Source organism: Hippopotamus amphibius, chromosome 5 (genome assembly GCF_030028045.1).
Source record: "Hippopotamus amphibius kiboko isolate mHipAmp2 chromosome 5, mHipAmp2.hap2, whole genome shotgun sequence".
NCBI lineage: Eukaryota > Metazoa > Chordata > Mammalia > Artiodactyla > Hippopotamidae > Hippopotamus > Hippopotamus amphibius.
Window position 1 is genome coordinate 174,137,627 of NC_080190.1, and position 21,023 is coordinate 174,158,649.

Here is a 21,023-nt window from a genome sequence, read left to right on the forward strand (position 1 = left end):
GCACCTTGTCTCGGGCGAGCCTACGTGGGCTCGGGCGCCGGACCAGAGGTGCTCTCAAGGCGGGTGCCCTGTTGCTGGGGTCACCGCAGCTGCAGGAGCAGCAGGAGCAGCCTTGGGGGATCTACGTCCGCTCTGGACTCCACGTTGTCCCAGGACACTGGGAGCTGGGACTCCTCTGGCTTCTCTGCAGCCGACTGCAGTGGGAGGGTCCGGTGGGCCGCAGAAGAGCCACCCACCTGCCCACCCAAGTGAAACGGCCGCAGCTGGTGTGGTGCCCAGCAAGGTGCAGAAGGGCGCACGCGCAGTGGGCAGCATCCAGCGGTGCGTGGCCACCTGCTGCAGGCCTAGGCGCGCTCGCGGGCGCAGCTGGAGCAGGCCTCGGATCAAGTCCTGGCACTCTGCGGTGAGGGCTCAAGGCTGCGGCCCCCCGGCGCCCCCTCCCCTGCCCGCTCGTGCCCCCAGCCCGCTGCCATCACGGCCACAACGGTGGCAGCTGGAGAGATAGTCCCATTCAGTCTTCCCAAGGCCCTGAGGGTGTCGGTGTTTTACATGTGGGGAGATGGGCAGAGAGGGGTGAGGCGGCCTGCCCTGGGCTCGTGGAGAGTTCAAGCCCAGTGGGGCCAGCAACCCCAGCTTCCCTCTCACCGCAGTCCGTTCCCAGCCTGGGTGGGGCAGGATGCTAGGTGAGTCTCTCCCAGAAGACCCTTCTGCGGACCCAGCTCTCTTGCTGCCCACTCCCCAGGAACGGGCGGGGACCTGGGAGGGACGTAGGGTGGAGGTGCTCACCTGGGGACAGGCCTGGCCAGAGGGTGGGGCCTCCGCGCCTCAGGTGCAGTATGCGGCGGGGCTGGCGCTCCTCGCAGGGTAGCTTTCCGGTCACCTTGGCATAGAGGAGGACACCTCTGGGGGCAGCGGCTTCTCAGGGCGCGCCCCCTCCCTTCCCTCCTTCCTCCCTCCTCCCCAGGGGTCCTGGCTGCAGGGTCCTGGAGCCCGTAGGGTGGTGCTCACAAGCTCCACAGGTCGGCCCCCTCCCTGTTGTACTTCGTGCTTGTGAGGATCTCGGGCTGTGCAGGCCACAGAGCCACAGGAGGTGCGCAGCAGCCAGTTCTTAAGCCCCGACCAGCGGGCGAAGCCGAGGTCTGCAAGGGGCGTGCAGGGAGGGCGGGGCGCGAGGGAGGGCGGGGCGCGAGGGAGGGCGGGGCGCGAGGGAGGGGCGGGGCGGAAGTGGGCTCCTGAGGGGTGGCTGTGTGGTGGGCGTGGGGCGTGCGGGTGACTGTAAGTGTGGCTGTGGGCAAGGGTGGGGTGTAGGCCTCCTAGGAAGGTTGAAGGACAAGGCACGCTGGGGTCAGAAGTCTGGAGCAAGCAAGTGTAGAGGCTGGGGGCCTGGCTGGGGCAAGAGTGGGCTTGTGCAACCCTCAAGTTGAAGACGCGTCAGAGTTGGCCCAGGCTAGCGACAGGGTCGGGGGCTGAGCCGCAGGCTCACCGCTCAGCTTTAGGAAGCCTCGGTCATCTAGCAGGATGTTCTCACACTTCAGGTCCCCGTGTGGGGAAGGGGAGGCAAGGCTCGGCTACTCTCAGGCAGGTTTTTCCACGCGCCGGGCGGGAGGGCTGGGCAGCGCCCTCACCGGTGCACGATGCCTGAGTTGTGGCAGTGGGCCACGGCACTGACCAGCTGCCAGAACAGCCTGCGGGCCTCCTCCTCCTCCAGCCCGGGGCAGCGGTGGCAGTCTGACACGGCACTGAGGTGCTCCAGCAGGTCACCACGGGTTGCCAGCTCCAGTACCAAGTAGGCGCGCTGGCTGTTCCGGTAGGTCTCGTATAGCTGCATCTGCCGGACCCTGTCTTCCTGCTATCACCCCAGGGAGGGGCCATCAGGTGCAATGGACTGGGGTCTCAGGTGGCATTGGGCCCAAGCATAAGGGTCCCAGGAGGGGGAGGGGGTGGGCAGGAGGGGGCCAGGATGTCCTGGGGTCTCTGCCCACCACGTTCAGGTGCTTATAGGTAGCATTGAGTGATGAGATCTCACGGGGCAGGACCTTGCGAGAGAACTCCACAGGGGCCTTAGCGGTGGAGACGATTTTGACAGCCACCTGTGAGGGTGGAGGGTGGCCACTGTGTGAAAACCGCAGTCCCTCAGGGGCGGGATGTGGCAGGACAGGCCTCAGGGCCTTTGGGTGTATTGCTGAGCTTGGCGGGGGTAAGGGTTGGTGAGCAGCGTCCTTGGGAGGCAACACTGACCTTCCGCCTCACTCCTGTCCCGGGCACTTATGGGTTCAAGGGGTCCAGGAACTGGGCGTGATCAGCCTGCCAGAGCCTTGGACTTCAGGGAGGATGCAAAACCGGGAGGAAGCCAGAGCACCTGGGAGGTGCCTGAGTGGGTTAGGACAGGGGCCGCTGGGACTGGGCTGGAGAGTGGGCCATGAGGCCTCCGCCCTGCAGGGAGGAGGCGGGCCTGCCTCACCGTGGTGTGGCGCTTGCCCCGCAGGTCAGAGGCCAGCTTGGAGTTGTGCTGCAGGCGCTCCTGCGTGGCATAGGCCAGGTAGACTTTGGAGAAGGCCCTGGAGCCGATCTTCTTGGAGGAGAGCAGGTAGCCGTTGTCCCTGCACTCACGCATCTGCTCCATGAAGGCTCTCTGGTCCAGCTTTTGCCTGCCGGTGCCCTTCATGGAGATCAGAGCACTGCGGAAGGGGTTGGGGCCATCCCGCTCACCACAGGGCCTTGGGGAGGAGGGCTGGGAGGCACGGCTGAGATCTGACTTGCTTTAGAAGGACAGGGGTGATGGGGCTGCAGGAAGCCAGCTGGGACCTGCACCCCTTCAAGGCTGCAGCTAAGATTCTGAAGTCTTGCTGGGACTGGGGCAGGGACGGGGAGGGACCAGGGCTAAGAGCTCAGGGTGGAAGGCTAACACAGCTACACAACCTTGGACTGGCGTGGGGAAGGGCAGGCTCTGGGAAAGGAGGGGCAGATTCTAGAATGGAAGGTTCTAGAGCTGTGCCTGTATTGTGCCCTCGAAAGGGGTATCCTGTCCCCCAGGACTTGCTTGCCCTGAGAACATCTTGCTGGAACCAGCCCTGCCTTGCCTGAGGCCCACTCTGTGGGGTGAGAACCCCAAGGGCCAAAAAAGTCCTTTTCTTTTGGCCATGCTGTGTGTCTTGCAGGATCTTATTTCCCTGACCAGGGATTGAACCCAGGCCCTCGCAGTGAAAGTGCCAGTAATAACCACTGGACCTCCAGGGAATTCCCTAGGTCACCCAACCTTCCTCTGCTGAGGCCTGGAGGCTTCTGCTCAGGCCAAGGCCTGCTGCAGGAGGCCTTTCTCCCAGAGCTCTCTACACACTTGACACGTCCCCAAGCAAGCAAAGAACCCCCACCCCTGCCTGGGCCCACCTCAAACCCCCAGCTCCAAGAGAGAGGAGCCAACACAGTCCCTCCCTTCTCCTGGCCCCTGGAGTCTTCCGTGAGCGCCGCTGCCTCAGGGCTGAGCCTGCTGTGTGCCAGGTGCTGTTCTAAGCTGCAGCTACCACCTCCCATAGTCCTGCTCCTGTGCACAGACCTCACCCAACGTGCTCGTCCCATGGTAGACAGTTCACACGCAGGATTTCAAATCTGAGCAGCACCAAGCGATGCCCCCTTTACAGACGACACAACTGAGGCCCGAGTTTATGGTCTCTCCTCTGTGAGCTGGATCGCACCGTGGCTGGGGGCTGGTGTCCTGGCAGTGTCTGTGGACTGGGCTTGTCCCCGCTGGGATCTGTGGTGCACGCAGTACTCCCATTGCAGGAAAAGCCCTAGAATGCTTGGAATTGAACTGCTGAGAGGCATTTTCTCACCCCTGTTGGACTGTGAGCTGCTTGAGAGCAAGACTTGTCTTTGATATTCCCTTGCTCACCCACAGCCCTTGTCTGGCAAATTGCCTGATAGAAATATGGACAAACTAATTGATTTATTGCTGACTTAGGGGTTAGGAAAAGAGAAACTGCTCCAGGTACTTCAAGGGGAGGGGATTTAACATGTGATATTTTTTTCTTTCTGAGCTACTTCATTTAGCATGATCATCTCTAGGTCCATACATGTTGCTGTAAATGGCATAATTTCATTCTTTTTTATGGCTGAGTAGTATCCCATTGTGTATATGCACCACATCTTCTTTATCCATTCATCTGTTAAGGGACATTTAGGTTGCTTCCACGTCTTGGCTGTTGTAAATAGTGCTGCTATGAACACTGGGGTACATGTATCTTTTCAACTTATAGTTTTCTCCATGTATATGCCCAAGAATGGGATTGCTGGATCATATGGCAACTCTATTTTTAGTTTTTTGAGGCACCCCTATGCTGTTTGCCACAGTGGCTGCACCAATTTACATTCCCACTAACAGTGTAGGAGGGTTCCCTTTTCTCCACACCCTCTCCAGCATTTGTTACTTGTAGACTTTTTTTTTTTTTATTTTATTGGCTGTGTTGGGTCTTTGTTGCTGTGCGCGGGCGCTACTCTTTGTTGTGGTGCGCAGGCTCCTCATTGCCATGGCTTCTCTTGTTGTGGAGCATTGCCTCTAGGTGCATGGGCTTCAGTAGTTGCAGCACATGGGCTCAATAGTTGTGGCTCACAGGCTCTAAAGCGCAGGCTCAACAGTTGTGGCGCACAGGCTTAGTTGCTCCGCGGCATGTGGGATCTTCCTGGGGCTAGGGCTCGAACCCGTGTGCCCTGCATTGGCAGGCAGATTCTTAACCACTCGCCACCTAGGAAGCCCCCTGTAGACTTTTTAATGATGGCCATTCTGACTGGAGTGAGGTGGTACCTCATAGTTTTGATTTGCATTTGTCTAATAATTAGTGATGTTGAGCATCTTTTCATGTCCTATTGGGCATCTGTATACCTTCTTTGGAGAAATGTCTATCTAGGTCTTCTGCTCATTTTTTAAAATTAATTAAGTTATTTAGGCTGTGCCAGGTCTTTATTGAGGTGCGTGGGATCTTTAGTTGCAGCATGGAGATTCTTAGTTATGGCATGCATGTGGGATCTAGTTCCCTGACCAGGGATCAACCCTGGGCCTCCTTCATTGGGAGCGCAGAGCCTTACCCATTGGACTACCGGGGAAGTCCCCTTCTGCCCATACTTTGACGCGGTTGTTTTTGGATACTGATTTCTATGAGTTTGTATGTTTTGGAAATAAAGCCATTGTTGCTCGCATCATTTGCAAGTATTTTCTCCCATTCGGTAGGCTGTCTTTTTGTTTTATGGTTTCCTTTGCTGTGCAAAAGCTTATAAGTTTAATTAGGTCGCATTTGCTTTACTTCCCCTGCCTCGGGAGACTGACCTAAGCAAACGTCGGTGCGGTGTGCGCAGAGGATGTTTTACCTGTGTTCCCTGCTAGGAGCTTTCCTCGTGCCTGCTCATCTCGCTTCCCCCCGCTGGTGGCGGACTGCACCGCGTGCCTCCAGCTTGCGTGTGTGCACCTGTTTCTGGAGGGGCCCTCGGCCCTGCGGTCTCTGGGCTGTTTGTTGCGTGTTCAGTGTGTGTGTTCATGTGTGAGAGATACAGGGCATGACAGTGCCTGTGTGTCCAGGTCAGGCCCCCCTGGCGTGGGTACCTGGACAGGGATGTGTTTGCCAGGGGGCCGGCTTTGGGCGCCCCGATGCATCTCCCGGCTTGTGGGGCGGTGTTTGTGTGCCGGCATCATCGCGGTGTAAGTGTCGGACCCGGACACGCAGAGTGGGAAGGGGGCCGGGTCCGCGCCTGCGCACTGCCCGGCCTCACCCCTTGAGGCCCTCAGGGCGGCCGCGCTCGCGCCCAACAGTCAGGTGTGGCGGTCACGGGGGTGGCTGGGGGCGGGGCCGAGCGCGAGGCGGAGTTTGCGCACTCCGGCTCTCTGCGGTCCGGTGGGCGGGGTGGAGGGAGGGCGAGCGAGAAGGACGTCTCTCCGACCAATGAGCGCAGTGGTCGCGTGGGGGCGGGGCCGGGCTGCCGCGCGCCCTGCCGCGGTTGGCCGGGGGCCCTGGGGGGCGGGCTCGGCGCGCGGCCCCGCCCACTCTGGTACGCGGCAGGAGGAGGGAGGCGCCCCGGCCGCGGCTGCCGCGGGTCCTCAGGTAAACGGCGCCCCGGGCCGGGGGGTCGGTGCCGGCGGCTGCCCCTCGGAGAGGCGCCCGTCGGGGAAGGCTGAGCTGCGGACGCTCGGGCCGCCGCCTTGGCCGGGCCGCCGCGGGAGCCTGAGTCAGGGGCGCCTCTCCAAGGTCACCGGGCGAGCGCGGGGAGGGTCCCGGGGGTCGCGGGGCCGAGCCGCGCCCCTTCCGCGGGCTCAGGTGCGCCCGGTCCCGCGCGGGGCCGGGTTTGCCGCGTCACAACCCGGAAGAGCGGCCTGGGGGCCGAGCCGCTCACGCTCTAACCCGCGATGGCGTGGCGAGTCCGGGCCCCGTGCCCGTCTCCTCCCAGGGTGGGACTCGGGGCTCTGGCCCGTCCCCTCCCCGGGGGGCGTGCGGGCCCCCGCCCTAGCGCCTGTCACTTTCCGGAGGCGTGTGGTCACGTCGTTGCTGCCCCAGGGGAGACGCGGGTCCTCTCTGTGCGAGGCTGAGCCTGAACCCTGGAGCCCCAAAGCGCAGGGGCCATTGTCCTGGCTCCGTTTTCTCTTTGCTGTTAGAGGAGGAGGCAGTCCAGAGCAGGGAGCTGCTTGTCCGCAGTCCTGAGGATTCCTGGTCACGCGGTGTAGGGGGGGCAGCTGCAGGGGCTGCGGGAAGTCCGGCTCTCGACCCAGGTGAGAGCTAGGCGGTGCTAGGCCAGGGCTAGCCCCCGGCCCCTGGGCTCTTGGGCCCAGCTTTGGGTTCTGGATTTCCTGTAGCGCCAGCGCGGCTGCGGTGCAGCGGCAGGGCCTGAGGAGAGGGCTCCGTGGATCCTGATCTGCACGCTTAACAGAGGTTCCCCTCTGCCAGCCCAGCCGGGGTGGGGGCGGGGCTGACTGGTAAGCTCAAGGGCAGTGACGCACAAAGGGGTGGGAGGGGTAGAGGGGGCTGGTGTGGGGATGTAAGCTGGCGTGGATGTCTGGTGGGGGGGACGGGTCGCGTTGGGGCGAAGGCTGGCTTGAGAGGCCCACTCTGGAGAGGGATGGTGGTAGAGGTGGGGAAGACGGTCCTCACAGAGTCACTGTAGAGGTGTGGAGGGAGACAGGAGAACAGGAGAGGGCGATGCTGACGGCTGAGTGCGTGATGGCACAGGAAGAGAGGCAGGTGAGGTGGCGATCAGGGAGAAGTCGGGGTGACGATGGTGTTAGAGCTGTTGGGTCTGCGTGGCGATGGTGGTCTCGATGGAGACGGGCAGCAGGCACTGGGCCCAGGAGACTCACGCAGGAATCATGAGTTTGGGACACTTGAGCCAAGGCAGGATTGTGGTGTGGTTGCCGCTACAGCCCCGGCAGCCAGAGGCCAGGGATGCTGCTGTCAGCAGCGTCCTCAGCCGTCCTGGCTCAGGTGAGCAAGTGTCCCCGGTCTCTCTGGTGTCAGAGTGGAGTGACCTGGAGCTGAGCTGTCTCGGTTACCTTGAAACTGGTGCCCAGGCTGCTGTGGATTGTTCAGACCTGCATCTTGCTGTTTCTCGCTCCCCCAGGGCTGTTTGCTGCCTGCCGAGGCCCCCAGTGGACCAGAGGTGGAACCGCGGGCTCTTGCTTACTCTCTTGGGTTCACAGCTGCCGCTGGTGCCTGGAAGCCGGCGTCTGTGTGCAGTGCAGACCCGGGGTCCACCGAGGCCCAGGTGAGCAGCTGGGTCGCTGCTGGTCTGTGGTCAGCAGCCCCAGCTCTCGGGAGCCCCTTCATGGAGCTGAGTTACTTGATCTTCTTGAGGTAGGGGCTCCAGGAAAGCTCCTGCCAGTGCTCAAGGAATGTGGGCTGCTGGACGTCATGAGAAATGTGCTCTTTTCACTGAGGTGGGGGGACACCCAGTGTTGGGGGTGCCACCACTTGGCATGGCTTATGTTGAGAAAGAGTGTTCTCAAGGGACTGCGAGCAGTGAGCTGTAGACTGTGCTTCCCGGGTCATCTGCCCAGGTTCTTGCTGGACACTCTGGAAGTTGATTCCTTCTCTGCCTCCTGTGCTAGGAGGGAAAGACCCTGGGCTTTGTGCGTGGGTGGGGGTGGGGCATTCCCGTGACCCCAGGGCCTCCTGACTGCCCAGTCTCCTGTCACACACCTGCCCTCCAGGCTGGCTCCTGGCTGCCTCTGGGCTCCCTGTGTGTGGCCCCTCCTTGGCCTCCCACGCCCCCTTCTGACCCCCCTCCAGCTCAGCGAAGTTGGCCCAAGACCTCTGTTAGCCTGTGCCAGTTCATGTGGCAGCCGTAATACAAGTGGGCATCTTTCCGGCCAGGGGCTCTGTGGGTGGGGGCAGCACCTGGTGGGCATTTCCTAAATGCCGTTGAATGAATGCTGAGTACAGGTGAGCGAGGGAGAGGAGGAGAGGGAGCTGCTTCTTCATCTCCTCACAGCGTGGTGGTGCCGGGAGGCAGGACTCTGCTGGCCCTGTTCCGTGCCCTGTGCTGGGGGCGTCTGGGAGGGCGTGGAGGGCTGCGTGGGAGCCAGTCCTGGGGGAGTCCCGCCCCACCGCTGACCAGCTGCTCACAGCGTGTCCCTCTCAGACCTGCTTCGCCGTGCAGATTAGAGATGGTGTCTCTGAGGTGCTTACCACGGGACGCAGGGGAGCTCCTGGACCCTTCCCTGTCTCTGCACCCCCTTCCCCTGCGGTGTGTTCACCTTGATTTGCTCTCAGCACGGTGCCCACAGGTCTGTCTGCTGCACAGACCTCCTGGCCTGGGGCAGGGGTAGCAGGTAGAAACTTACAAAACCAGTCAAGCCCAGCCCTTCCACCAGCCAGGTAGTTTATACTTAGCTGGCTACCACCTTTTTCCAGTGCTTGTTTTTCAAAAAGTGTGACCAGATTCCTGATTGACATATGTGTTTTTTCTAACACTCTGTGCACTCATGCGAGGGCTTCTGTAGACGGATGTCGAAATGTGGATGATTCCGTCACATGGTGCGCCCATTCGGGCTTGTCGGGGACACACCACAAGCTCTGCTGGCTGTGCCCACCTGTGTGGTGGGCACAGCACGGACAGGGTCTGGTGCTGGCAGAGCGCAGCTGTGTGCAGGCCTCACTCCTGGCCCCTCACTCGTCGTGCGGGGGGAGCCCAGTCCTGGACTGGCCGTCTGCACGCCTCCCACCTTCCTGTTTGTCTTGTTGATGTGGGTGTTAATATTAGACAGATTAGCCTCTTGTCATACCTGTCATGAAGGATTTGACCCGTTTTGTCTTTTATTTACTTTATGCTCCACTGAGGATGGGGAGAGTTGTGAGAGTGTAGGGTTGTAGATATGGTCTTCAATTTATGTATGTTTTTGACTTTCAGGGATTAAAAAATTTGATATAGTCCAACTGAACAGCACTTATCAAGGTGTGTGGGTTTTTGTGTCTGGCTTAGAAAGTCCTTTTCTACTCCAAGACTATCAACCATATACTTGTCTTTTCTACTTAGAACTTATATTTCATTTTTACATGTAACACTTGTATCCACCTAGCATTTATTTTGGGATAAGGAAAGAGGACAATTTACTGGGTAATCTATCTTCATTAATTAAAATCCTCCCCTTCTTTTTCTTCCTTATTGGTGTTTGTTTCTGGACTTTCTATTCAGTTCTGTTGATTTGCGCACCTTTTCTTGTAACAACAGCATAGCTTTAGTTAAGGTAGCCTTTTAATACATTGTAACATAACATAGGACAAATCCCCCTTTTCAAATAATTTTCAAAATTTAGTTGGCTACTTTTGTATGTTGATCCTTCCATATGAACTTTGGAACCATTTTATCAGGTACCCTCCAGTAGTCTGATTTGCATATTTATAGATGAAGGAAAACTGACAGTTTTATAATATTGAGTCTTATGGGAAGATTTTGAGTCTTTTCCTTCAATGAACAGTTTTTGTTTGGTTGGTTTTTTGAAATTGTGTGCATACTAAGAATATAAACCAAAACTTTTCTCCCTGCTCACGGTGCGCTGAAGCAGACTGGCTTGTGCAACTGTCACTATTTGGAACGGATGCCACAGTCCCCGTAAGAGCCAGTGCTGTGGAAATGCTAGGTCACCCGCTGGAGGGGTGCGGTAAGGGATTGGCCCTTGAGGAATCAGTGGATTTCCCAGGGAGGAGAGGGCGTGGGGGGTGGGCAGGCTACTTGTAGGGACCAGCAGAAGCAGAGGCGTGAGAGCCTGGCCCAGGGCATTCAGGTGCTGGATGCCTGCAGCGTGAGGGGTGAGAGAGAAGCAGAGAGGGGCTTGGGTCTAGGTTGCGACAGCCCTCGCTGAAGGTGTCAGTTTGATTCTGTGGGCAGCAGTGAAGACCGGTGAGCAGTGGAGTGGTGTGATGTGACCTGTTTGACAAAGACCAGCACCCTCAGCATGGCGGAAGTGGCTGAGGGCAGGGTTAGGTGAGGCGGCCACCAGGGGTCGGCTCTCAGTGAGGGAGCAGGGCACCTGCTGCCTGATGTGACGGGTGGCGTCAGTGGGGTGAGGAGGGAGACGGGAGGGGCACTGACACTGATCACAGCGTGCCTGTCTTTGAGTGGCGTGCCTTGCTGGTGCTCGCCTGTTCAGTTGTCACTCCTGTAGCATCGTACTCACAGAGCAGTGCTTGGACGAATTTCAGTTTATCAAGTTTTTCTTTTGTAGATTTTGCTTTTGGTGTCAGTCATGGAGATTTTCTTCTTTCTTTCCAGAAGTTTTATAGTTTTAAGTTTTGCATTTAGGTCTATGAGTCATTTTCAGTTTTTGTGTATGGTGTGAGGTATAGATTGGAGTTTATTGCATGTGGATGTCCAGTCATTTGGTACTGTTTGTTGCAAGACTGTGTTTTCTCCAGTTGCCTTTGTACCTTTGTTGAAAATCAATTGGCCATATAAGTCTTGAAGTCAGGTAGTGTAAGTTCACCAATTTTGTTTTGTTTTGGTTTTTTTCAGAGTTGTCTTGGCTATGCGAGGTGCTTTGCATTTTCATATGATTTTAGAATCAGTCTGTCAGTTTCTACAAAAAGCATGCTGGCATTTTGATTGGGGATGCCTTCAATCTGTAGATCCGTTTGTGAAGAATTGATATCCTTGTACAGTATTTCTCTCCATTTAAATTTTCTTTAATATCTCTCAGCAATGTTTGATAGTGTTAGGGTACTGTCCATCTTTTGTCACATTTATCCCTAAAGATTTCATATCGTTTTTGCTCAATGGCAGATGTGTGGCTCTTCCAATTTTTGATTGTTTGTTATGAGTATATGGAAATAGTTGATTTTTCTAATATTAACTTTATATTCTGTGATCTTGCTAGCTGACTTATTGATCTGGTTCCAATTGTAGATTCTGTAGGATTTTCTGCATAGATGATCACATCACCTGTGAATAAAAACAGTTTTACTTCTTTTCCAGTTTGGATGCCTTATATTGTTTTTTTTCTTGCCTTATTGCACAGGCTAAAGCCACTAGTATAATAGTGAATAGAAGAGGTGAGCGCACACAGCCTTGCCTTGTTCCCCACCTTACAGTGATTGTGTTTAGTCTTTCACCATCACGGGTGATGTTCTTACAGGTCTCCCTCAGCTGCTCTTTATCAGGTTGGGGAAGTTCCCTTCTATTCCTGTTTGTTGACTATTTTTATTGTAAGTGGATGTTGGATTATGACAAATGCTTTTTCTGCATTTTCTTAGATGATTATATGGTTTTAATTTTTTTGGTCTGTTCATGTGATTTACATTGGCTACACTTAAAAATACTCAACCAACCTTGCATTCATGGGATAAACCCAATTTGATAATGATGTATTATCCTTTTTACATGTTGTTGGGTATAACTTGATAAAGTATTGTTAAGAAATTTTGTGTCTATCAGGGATATTGGTCTATAGTTTTCATTATTTGTAATATCTGTGTCTGGTTTTGTTATCAGAGTGATGCTGGCCTCAGAGAATCAGCTGGTAAGTGTTTTTTTTTTTAATAAATTTATTTATTTATTGGCTGTGTTGGGTCTTCATTTCTGCACACGGGCTTTCTCTAGTTGCAGTGAGTAGGGGCTGCTCTTCATTGTGGTGCGCGGGCTCCTTATTGCGGTGGCTTCTTTTGTTGCAGAGCTCAGACTCTAGGCGCGCGGGCTTCAGTATCTGTGGCACATGGGCTCAGTAGTTGTGGCTCACGGGCTCTAGAGCACAGGCTCAGTAGTTGTGGTGCATGGGCTTAGTTGCTCCATGGCATGTGGTATCTTCCTGGGGCAGGGATTGAACCTGTGTCCCCTGCATTGGCAGGTGGATTCTTAACCACTGCGCCACCTAGGAAGTCCAGTGCTTTTTATTTTCAGTTTTCCTGGAAAAATTTGTGTAGAGTTGGTATTGTTTCTTCCTTAAATGTTTGATAGAATTCCCCAGGGAAGTCATCTAGGCCTAGAGTTTCCTTTGTGGGAAGGCTTTTAACTACAAGTTCAATTTCTTCATTAGATATAGGACTATTTAGGTTATCTATTTTTTCTTGAGTGAACTTTGATAATTTGTCTTTCAAGGAACTTGTCTATTTCTTTTATTTTTTAATCTTTATAATTTTTTACTGAGGTATATAATTGACTTGTCTATTTCTTTTAAGTTGTCTAATTTACTGGCAAAAAGTTATTCAGAATATATTCTTATTATCCTTTTAATATCTGTAGAATCTGTAGTGATGTCACTGTTCTCATTCTTAAGATTGGTAATTTGTATTTTCTCTCTTTTTCCTGATCAGTCACGCTGGAGGTTATCAAATTTATTGATCTTCTCAAATAACTAGCCTTTGGTACTTTGATTTTTTTTCTATTTCCTGTTTTCTATTTCTTTGATTTATGTACTGATATTTATTATTTCCTTTCTTTTGCTTCTTTTGAGTGTCTAGTTTCTTAAGGTGGAATTTGATGTTGTTGACCTTAAAACTAAAACAGCTAGTTATTTTACCAGAAAAGTGTGTTTATTTGGGAATAGCAGAGAACTGCAATTCAGGACAACCATGCTATAGCAAAAACTATAGGCAAGTCCAGCAAACATAGGAAGGAAGTTACTTTACAGAGTAAAATGAGGAAATTGGGAGGGGCTGCTCTGAAGCAAAGTCCACAGAAGGGAAGCGAGCGTTCAGGATGGTGACAGCTTCCTACTGTCTGAGCTGAGAGGGTTCCCATCTCCTGGGCTTGTTGCCAGGCAAGGAGAGATCTTTCTTCCTCCTGCCTGGGTCCTGAAGTAGACATGTTTCCCAGCAGGAAATGCTAGTCATCACTCTTCCTGTTGTGTCCCTGAGTCACCTGCAGTGGCCGTGCACAGGAGCTCCCCTCTGGCCTCCCCACTCCCTGTTAAAGGAGGTTTCTTTTATTTAGGTTCACCGTATCATTCTTATTTTCTAATACACACATTTAATGCTATACATTTCCCACAAATACATTTTGATACGTCTTCATTTTCATTTACTTCAAAATGCTTTCTAATTTCATTTTTGATTTTTAAAAAATTTTTTTAATTTTTATTTTTTTAATTAATTAATTTATTTTATTTATTTATTGGCTGTGTTGGGTCTTCGTTGCTGCACACGGACTTTCCCTAGTTGCTGCGAGCGGGCGCTACTCTTCATTGTGGTGCACAGGCTCCTCATTGTAGTGGCTTCTCTTGTTGTGGAGCACGGGCCCTAGGCACGTGGGCTTCAGTAGTTGTGGCACATGGGCTCAGTAGTTGTGGCTCACAGGCTGTAGAGCACAGGCTCAATAGTTGTGGCGCAGGGGTTAGTTGATCCGTGGCATGTGGAATCTTCCCAGGGCAGGGCTCAAACCTGTGTCCCTTGCATTGGCAGGTGGGTTCTTTACCACTGCACCACCTAGGAAGTCCTGATTTCTTTTTTGATTCATACTTAATATTTTGAAGCATATTTGGGGACTTCTCAGATAGCTTTCTCTTATTGATTTCAAATTTAATTCCATGTGGTCAGAGAACATACTTTGTATGACTTGAATTCTTTCAGGTTTGTTGAGATTTGTTTTATTGCTCAAAATATGGTCCGTCTTGGTAAATGTTTCATGTATTCTACTGTTAATGAATGGAGTGTTCTATAAATACTACTTAAGTCCAGTTGGTTGGCGGTATTGTTCAGGTCTTCTGTACCCTTAGTGTTTTTCTGTACACTTGTTCTAATGATTATAGATAGAGGGGTGTTGGAATTTCTACTATATTTTGGATTTGTCTATTTCTCCTTGCGTTTTTATTAGTTTTGACTTTGTGTATTTTGAAGCTCTGTTGTTAGGTGCATAAATGTTTAGAATTCTTATGTCTCTTAAAGTCTACTTTCTCTAATGTTAATATAGTCATTCCAGCTTTTTTATGACTAGTGTCAGCCTCGTTTTTCTTTTCCCATCCTTTGACTTTTGCCTCTTTATGTTAACATATTCAGTGTTTCCTGTGGTTTCTTGAATATATGAAATACAATTATAATCTAAATGTCCTTATCTGCTAATTCTTTCCTGTGCACCATTTCCAGGTCAGTGTCTATTGATTGATACGTCCTCATTATGCATTGTGTTGTCTTGTCTCTTTGCGTGCCTGGTAATTTTTTATTGGATGCCAGACATTGTTATTTTACTTTGTTAGTGCTAGGTGTTTTTGTGTTCCTGTTATTCTCGAGCTTTGTGCTGGGTTGTGGCTAAGTTACTTGGAAACAGCTTGATCCTTTCAGGTCTTGCTTTTACCCTTGTTAGGTGAAACCAGAATGGCATTTAGTGTAGGGCTAATTTTACCTTTTTTTCTTTTTCTTGTTTTGGCTGCGCAGTGCAGCTTGTGGGATCTCAGTTCCCTGACCAGGGATTGGGCCTGGGCCATGGCAGCAAAAGCCTGGAGCCCTAACCACTAGGCAACCAGGGAAGTCCCTAATTTTACGTGTTTCCTGAGCTGAAATCTTTTCAAGTGCCCTTCCCAGAGTCCTGTAGATGTGATGTCCCCCTGGTTGCTGGGAGCAGACCCATTCCTGGCTCCCTGTGAGCCCCAGGGATTATTTTCTGTTAATCCTTGTTCTTTCCCTGGCCTTGGGTGATTTCCTCTCAAACACGGTGCTTGTATTGGTTTTCTGTTGCTGCTATAACAAATTACACAACACATATTCATTATCTTAAGGTCAGAAGTCTGACATGCAGCTCATTGGCCTAAAATCGGGTTGCTAGGGCTGTGCTCCTCTCTGGGGATTCTGGGGAGGATCTATTTCCTGCTGTTTCAAGTTGTTGTCAGAATTTGGTTCTTTGTGGCCATAGGACTGAAGTCCCGTTTTCTTGCTGACTGTAAGCTGAGGGTTGTTCCCAGCTCCTAGAGGCACCCACAGTCCTTGGCTCAGAGCCTCCTTCCTCCATCCTTAACACCAGCCATGGCGGGTTTTCTTCCCGTGCTTTGATTTTCTCCCCCTTCTTCTTCTGTCTCATCTCTCTGATGCAGCTGGGAAAGGTTCTCTGCTTTTAAGAACTTAGGCTGGTTTCACCCACGGGATCCAGGGTAGTTTCTCCACCTCAAGGTCTGTACCCTTAATCCCATCTGCTAAGTCCCTTTTGTCAAATGAGGTACCATATTCATTTTCTGGGGATGCAGGCATGGGCATCTTTGGGGACATTATTCTGTTGCCCCTGTGCTGGCCAGTAAATCAACTGAGTGACCAGGGGACCTTCTGCAGGTCTCTGGAGTTCTCTCTGGTACTGGACCCTGCAAACTCCAGCCAGACCCAGGCCTCCCAAGATGCTCCCCGTCCTTCTCTGTAACTCCGGGTCCTCCTGCATGTCCTCAGCTGGATGCGCCCTCCAGGCGGTGAGCTGGAGTGACCTCAGGGTTCCTGCCCTTCGTTTCCTAACTCCCAGCAGCCTGAGAACTATGGTTTCACGTGCTCTGTTCAGTGTTTTAGTTGTTTTGGTCGAGGTGGCAAATTGGTCCATTCCTCCCAGGTGGGCTGGGAGCTGCTGTCTGTCTCTTTTATTTACTTATTTATTGGCTGTGTTGGGTCTTTGTTGATGCACACGGGTTTTCTCTAGTTGCGGTGAGCGGGGGCTACTCCTTGTTGTGGTGTGCGGGCTTCTCATTGTAGTGGCCTCTTGTTGCAGAGCACGGGCTCTAGGCGCGTGGGCTTCAGTAGTTACAGCACATGGGCTCAATAGTTGTGGCTCACGGGCTCTAGAGCACAGGCTCAATAGTTGTGGCACATGGGCTTAGTTGCTCTGAGGCATGTGGTATCTTCCTGGGGCAGAGCTCGAACCCGTGTCCCCTGCATTGGCAGGCGGATTCTTACTGCGCCACCAGGGACGTCCTGCTGTCTGTCTCATGCTTGTTTGTGTTTGCTCTTGTTTGAGCTGGGTGAGCATGGCTGTCTGCACATGTGTGAAGGATGTTCCAGCTGGAGCTGGTTAGCCCCTGTTTTCTCTGAGGCTGTGGAGATGGGCAGCTGTGGCTTTTCACAGGGCAAAGCCTCTGCCCCAGGAACGGGCTGCTTGCCTCGTAAACTCAGGCTGGCTCTGGGAATTCAGGGTGTGGGTTCCACGTGCAGGGGTGCCTGCCTCTGAGGCATGTCCTGTGAGCTCTTTCTGGAGCCTGTGGCCAGCGCACCTCGTACCTGCCTGACAGCTGTGGCGTTCTCAGCCTTTCACCGTTTTTTTACCACCTTCTTGCTCTGCTGCCAATGGAATATGTGTTTTATTTCTTGTTTTCCTTGTTATTTGTAGATGTTTTCCAGGAAGAAAGCGGAAACACTTTCTTGCTGGTGCTGCCAGCCTCCCCCAGGCTTCTCCATCCGCTTCCTGTCTGCCTGGGATTCCTGGAGCTTCTGGTCTGCTAATTTTATCTTTTCTTGTTTTCTAGTGCTCTTGTGAGTTTGTTATTTTAAAACATGCATCTTTTCTGTCATTTCACTGAGGTTTTGGTGGGATGGATGGATGCTTAGGACCAGTGTCCTTCTTGATCTAGGATTCTCACCTGTTTTTAATTCTGCATCCTTGCCCCCCCCCACACATACTAGGTGACTCCTCACTGCCCTCTTCCTCGCCCCCCCCCACCCCACACACACACTAGATGACTTCTCACTGCCCTCTTCCTGTGCAGCCACAGCCAAATACCTGCTCGGGAGCAGGTGGAGGCATCTCTCCTTTGCTGCCTCTTTCTCCACCCTTTTCTGGATGGGCAGTGACTGGGCAGTGAAGGGTGGTGACCAGCAAGTAGAGGACACGGGTGTGAGAAGGCAGCATCGTCCAGGTCCTCGGAGAGTGTGCCGTAGGGCAGAACAGGTGGCCACGTGGTGAAGCAGGGAGGCACTTGCGTAGTTCATGGGCTTTATTCTTTGGGTCCATCTGTTGAAAGTGGCGCTTCGAGGCATGTGGTGTTTGAAAGCTGTGACTCTCAAATCCCGTGGGCTGTTTGGATGGTTGGTTTCAGGTGCTAGATCCCTGTGCTGCCTGTGCAGTCTCTCAGCCAGTAAGAGGCTCAGTTAATATTGTGCTAGGATCTCAGGCCTGGGGAGTCCCGGCCCCACAGCAGCCAAGGGGGTTATTCTTGGCCCTCAGGGAGGGGTGGCTCTGCTCTGCACAGACTGCCAGCGACACCAGGCCTTACGTGCAGAGAGAGAAGGAAGATGCAGTAGGTGGAGGCAGTGAGCACACCTGCCCAGGCCACAGCAGGCCAACCGGAATGAGCCCCTGTGGGTCGACCATGTGTTGGTGGGGCCGCCGGCTGCTGGGGTGAAGGAGAGCTGGTGACCATTGAGGGCATGGTGCCTCCTGTCCTCCTCCTGTTCAGCCAAAGGGTGGCAGAGACAGTTCCCCCAGAACGAACTCGTTTACATCTTCTGTTTTATACAAACACAGTAACTGCTCGTAACCTGAGGAGGCTTATGACTTAAATGTTGCACGTCTGATTACTCCAGGTTTGAAAAGAGCTGTCCATGTTCGCACCGGGCGAGAGGAACCCACGACCACAGCGATGAGCGAGTCATACATGAAGAGTGAGTGTGCGGGGCTCTCGGGGGGCCTCCGTGTCATGCCTGCCGGCTTCTGAGTTTGGGCCGCAGAGGAGCCCGTGGCACTGAGCAGACGTGCTTGGGAGGAGTGATGCTCACACAAACACACTCTCTAAGTTTTCATTAGGAAAAGGGAAACAAAGCTCTCCTCTCTGCAGATGTTGACGCACAGGCGGCAGGTTTGGCCACAGGCTCAGCTTAGTGTGGGGACGGTGTGTGCCTGGCACAGGGGGCTTCGTGCTCTGTGTGGGAGGGTCCCTGTGCCTTCATCCCTTCCTATAAAAGCCCCAGGGCCAGTGTCCACTCTGGCTGGTCACTGCCTGCAGCCAGCGCAGCTGTCTGCTGAGGGCATGGCCCAGGGCGCGGTGGAGGCCAGGGATGGTGGGTGTTCCTGCCCCGCAGGCTCCATCCCAAGGCTGAGGGTCTGCGAGCGGCTGGCAGGCACACGCCCAGAGCTCTCGGGGCGCTGAGGAGGGGGCTCCTGTCCCCGGGGCAGAGGCCTAGCTCCGAGTGTGGGGGTTTGCCGGGGAGGAGGAGTCTGCGAGGGCAGCTGGTGGTGCTGGGGTGCCGCTGGGCAAGCGCAGGGCAGAGTGTGGGCCGGAGGGCTGCCCGGGGCAGCTGCCCCGGGGCTCCGAGCATGCCCCTGCTGGCTTTCACGGGAGCCCGGACGCAGCGGGGCGGGAGCCAGGGAGCGGACACGGCCTGGGCTGGAAGGCTGGAGGAGAGGTGACTGCGGTGACCGCAGAGCAGGCGGCCAGCGGGTCCCAGAGACCCCCGCCAGCGTGGCTGAGGCTGCAGAGACGCTGGGCCGGCGGGGTGATCTCCTCCGGCTCTGGGGCCGGGTCCTCGGAGGCTGAGGGTGGCAGTGGTGGGGTCGGGGCTGGGCCTGACCGTGCCATCGGGCTTTGTCACTGCAGGGCTGTCCACCATCCTGCTGGACGCCATCACAGACAAGGACCCTCTGGTGCAGGAGCAGGTGTGCGGTGCCCTGTGCACCCTGGGGGAGTCGCAGCCTGAGGAGGCGCTCAGCGCCTGCGAGGAGTACCTGCGGCTGCACGAGAAGGTACTGCTGCTCCCGCGGGGTGGGGCGGGGGGCCAGGTTGGCCGGCTCCAGGGCGTGGAGTTGGTCTGCTGTGGGTAGAAAGCTGCACCTGCGCGTCCAAGCCCCCTCGAGGTGGGCAAGTCTAGCATAGACAGCTCGCCTTGTCTTGTGGCCTGTGGGTTGGTCCCATCGTGGGGCGACCGGGTGGTCAGCACTGCAGCGTCCAGCTGCTCGCTCACAGGTCCAGTGCCGCCATCCCCTTTTGCTGACCCACTGGAGCCTCGACGGCTCTCCCTGCCAGCGAGAGAGGGCTGCCCCAAACACATGGCCGGGGCTCGGAGAGGGGCTGCGGCTGGGCAGGTGCGCGGACTCGACTCTGCGGAGATGGGTGAGCGCAGACCACAGCAGAAGGGGCTCGGCCAGCTCCCCCCTCCTGGGTCTCGGCCCCACGGTTCTGTGACGCTCTCACCTCCCTGTGGTGCAAAATTATTTCAGTTTTCTCCAGTGCGTGGTTTAGGCTCATTCCTGGGAGTTACACTTGCGGTCTCAAAAGACCATTTTTGTTTTTATTTGACATTTGATCAGCACAAGGGGGTCTCTGTACGATACGAATCATCTCTCTCACCTGTCCCCTGCCGCCTCCTGGGGGAAACAGCCGAGTCCCGCCAAGCGGCCGCTGAGCTGCTTGTGCTGCGGCTCGACGACCTCTCCTCTCGGGGGAGGGTCTCCCCCCCCCCCCCCCCCAGCTGTCCTAGCTGTTCTGGGTCTTTTACATTTTCGTGGACTGCTATTGGGACTGGGGTAGATTAGGCCGGAAAGAGTGCCCTCATGCTTGGGCATGTGTGTGTCCAGCCAGGCACTCTGGCTCATGGAGCTTCGCGGGGCCTGCCTGCTGGCCACTGGGGCCCTTCTCTTCATGGCTGAAAGGCTGCATCACCGTGACCTGCTGATTTTGTGTCTAACTGTCAGACAAGGATCAGGGCTGCCCTGGCTATTTGAGGAATTTGGCCTAAGAGTACTAAACCTGGCTAAAAAGCCTTTGCTCTTTCTAGCAGTTCACAGCACCGTGTAAGGGTGCTACTTGTCATTTTCTAGCTCGTTTCTGATGTTACTCCTTTTGTAGCCTTTTTAGTTTCTTCAACCAATTTTAAAAACAAACTTCCTTCACGGTTGCTCTTTGTAGTAAGCGTGTGTGAGGTTGGAAGCTCTGTCCTTCACAGTGGAACCCTTCCCAGCCGCCACCCTGTCACCTCCTCCACCCCTTGCTGCCAGGAGCTTTGTGCCACTTGCTTATGTTTCTTCATAATTATACTTTATTGGGCTGCATCTTAGTGTGCACATTTCAAATCCCATGGATTCTCTCTCTCCAAAAAGATGTGGGGCAACAGAAGAAAGGTATACAGCACTATCTAGTCGTCAAAGGTCAGTGCAGCATTTTGAGATGCATGTGATGCTTTGTAGGTATCAGCCTCTAGAGGCTTCAGTGCCCCTGGGGCATGTTTGCTGCTCCACCAGCTGGGCCTGGTCTCTGCTCCTGGATGGAGGTGGGCTGCACAGTTTTAGACAGATCCAGTATCGTTCCTGTTGGCCAGGCCTCGGCATAGGAACATGAGCACAGGAGCGAGCAGGCTCCTTCACAAGGGCTGTCAGGCCAGGGGGCAGGGAAGGGATTTGGGGAAGAGAGGCAAAAATAGTTGTCTTAGTCCCCTCAGGCCACAGTGACAAAATGCCACAAACTGGGTGGCTTTTAAACCACAGACGTGTGTCTCTCACAGTCTGGAGGCTGGAAGTCTTAAGATCAAGGTGCTGGCAGATTCAGTGCCTGCTAAGCGCTTGCTGCTTGGTTTATAGATGGATGTTTCCTCCCTGTGTCCTCACCTGGCGGAAGGGATGAGGGAGCTCTCTGGGGTCTCTTTCATACGCGTTCCATTCTCAAGGGTTCT

General features: G+C 54.2%; 2 protein-coding genes across 30 annotated transcripts in view; one reads left to right on the forward strand and one right to left on the reverse strand.

Annotated features, from left to right (window-relative positions):
- Positions 1-80: 80 nt before the first annotated feature.
- LOC130854337 (testis-specific serine/threonine-protein kinase 5-like) lies at positions 81-2,665 on the reverse strand. The gene is given in 9 exon segments (XM_057737030.1): positions 81-184; positions 237-398; positions 787-902; positions 1,009-1,065; positions 1,067-1,139; positions 1,484-1,563; positions 1,626-1,828; positions 1,983-2,090; positions 2,462-2,665. Coding segments are annotated over 9 exon segments (1,107 nt in total).
- MROH1 (maestro heat like repeat family member 1) overlaps positions 380-21,023 on the forward strand; it is a 69,243-nt gene continuing 48,599 nt past the window's right edge. For 17 of the 29 annotated variants that reach the window (XR_009053963.1, XR_009053962.1, XR_009053964.1 and 14 more), the window contains exons 1-2: positions 17,987-18,023; positions 18,956-19,101. Coding sequence is in view for 25 of the 29 variants with exons in the window: in XM_057736690.1 (XP_057592673.1) it covers positions 18,002-18,023; positions 18,956-19,101 (168 nt within the window). In the remaining 4 variants the exon portion in view is untranslated. Of the gene's footprint in view, positions 404-6,020; positions 6,087-6,170; positions 6,231-6,521; positions 6,749-6,832; positions 6,953-7,593; positions 7,738-11,958; positions 11,987-16,758; positions 16,857-17,945; positions 18,024-18,955; positions 19,102-21,023 lie in introns of those variants that run through there. The other 12 variants (XM_057736691.1, XM_057736706.1, XM_057736693.1 and 9 more) reach the window with 11 other exon arrangements.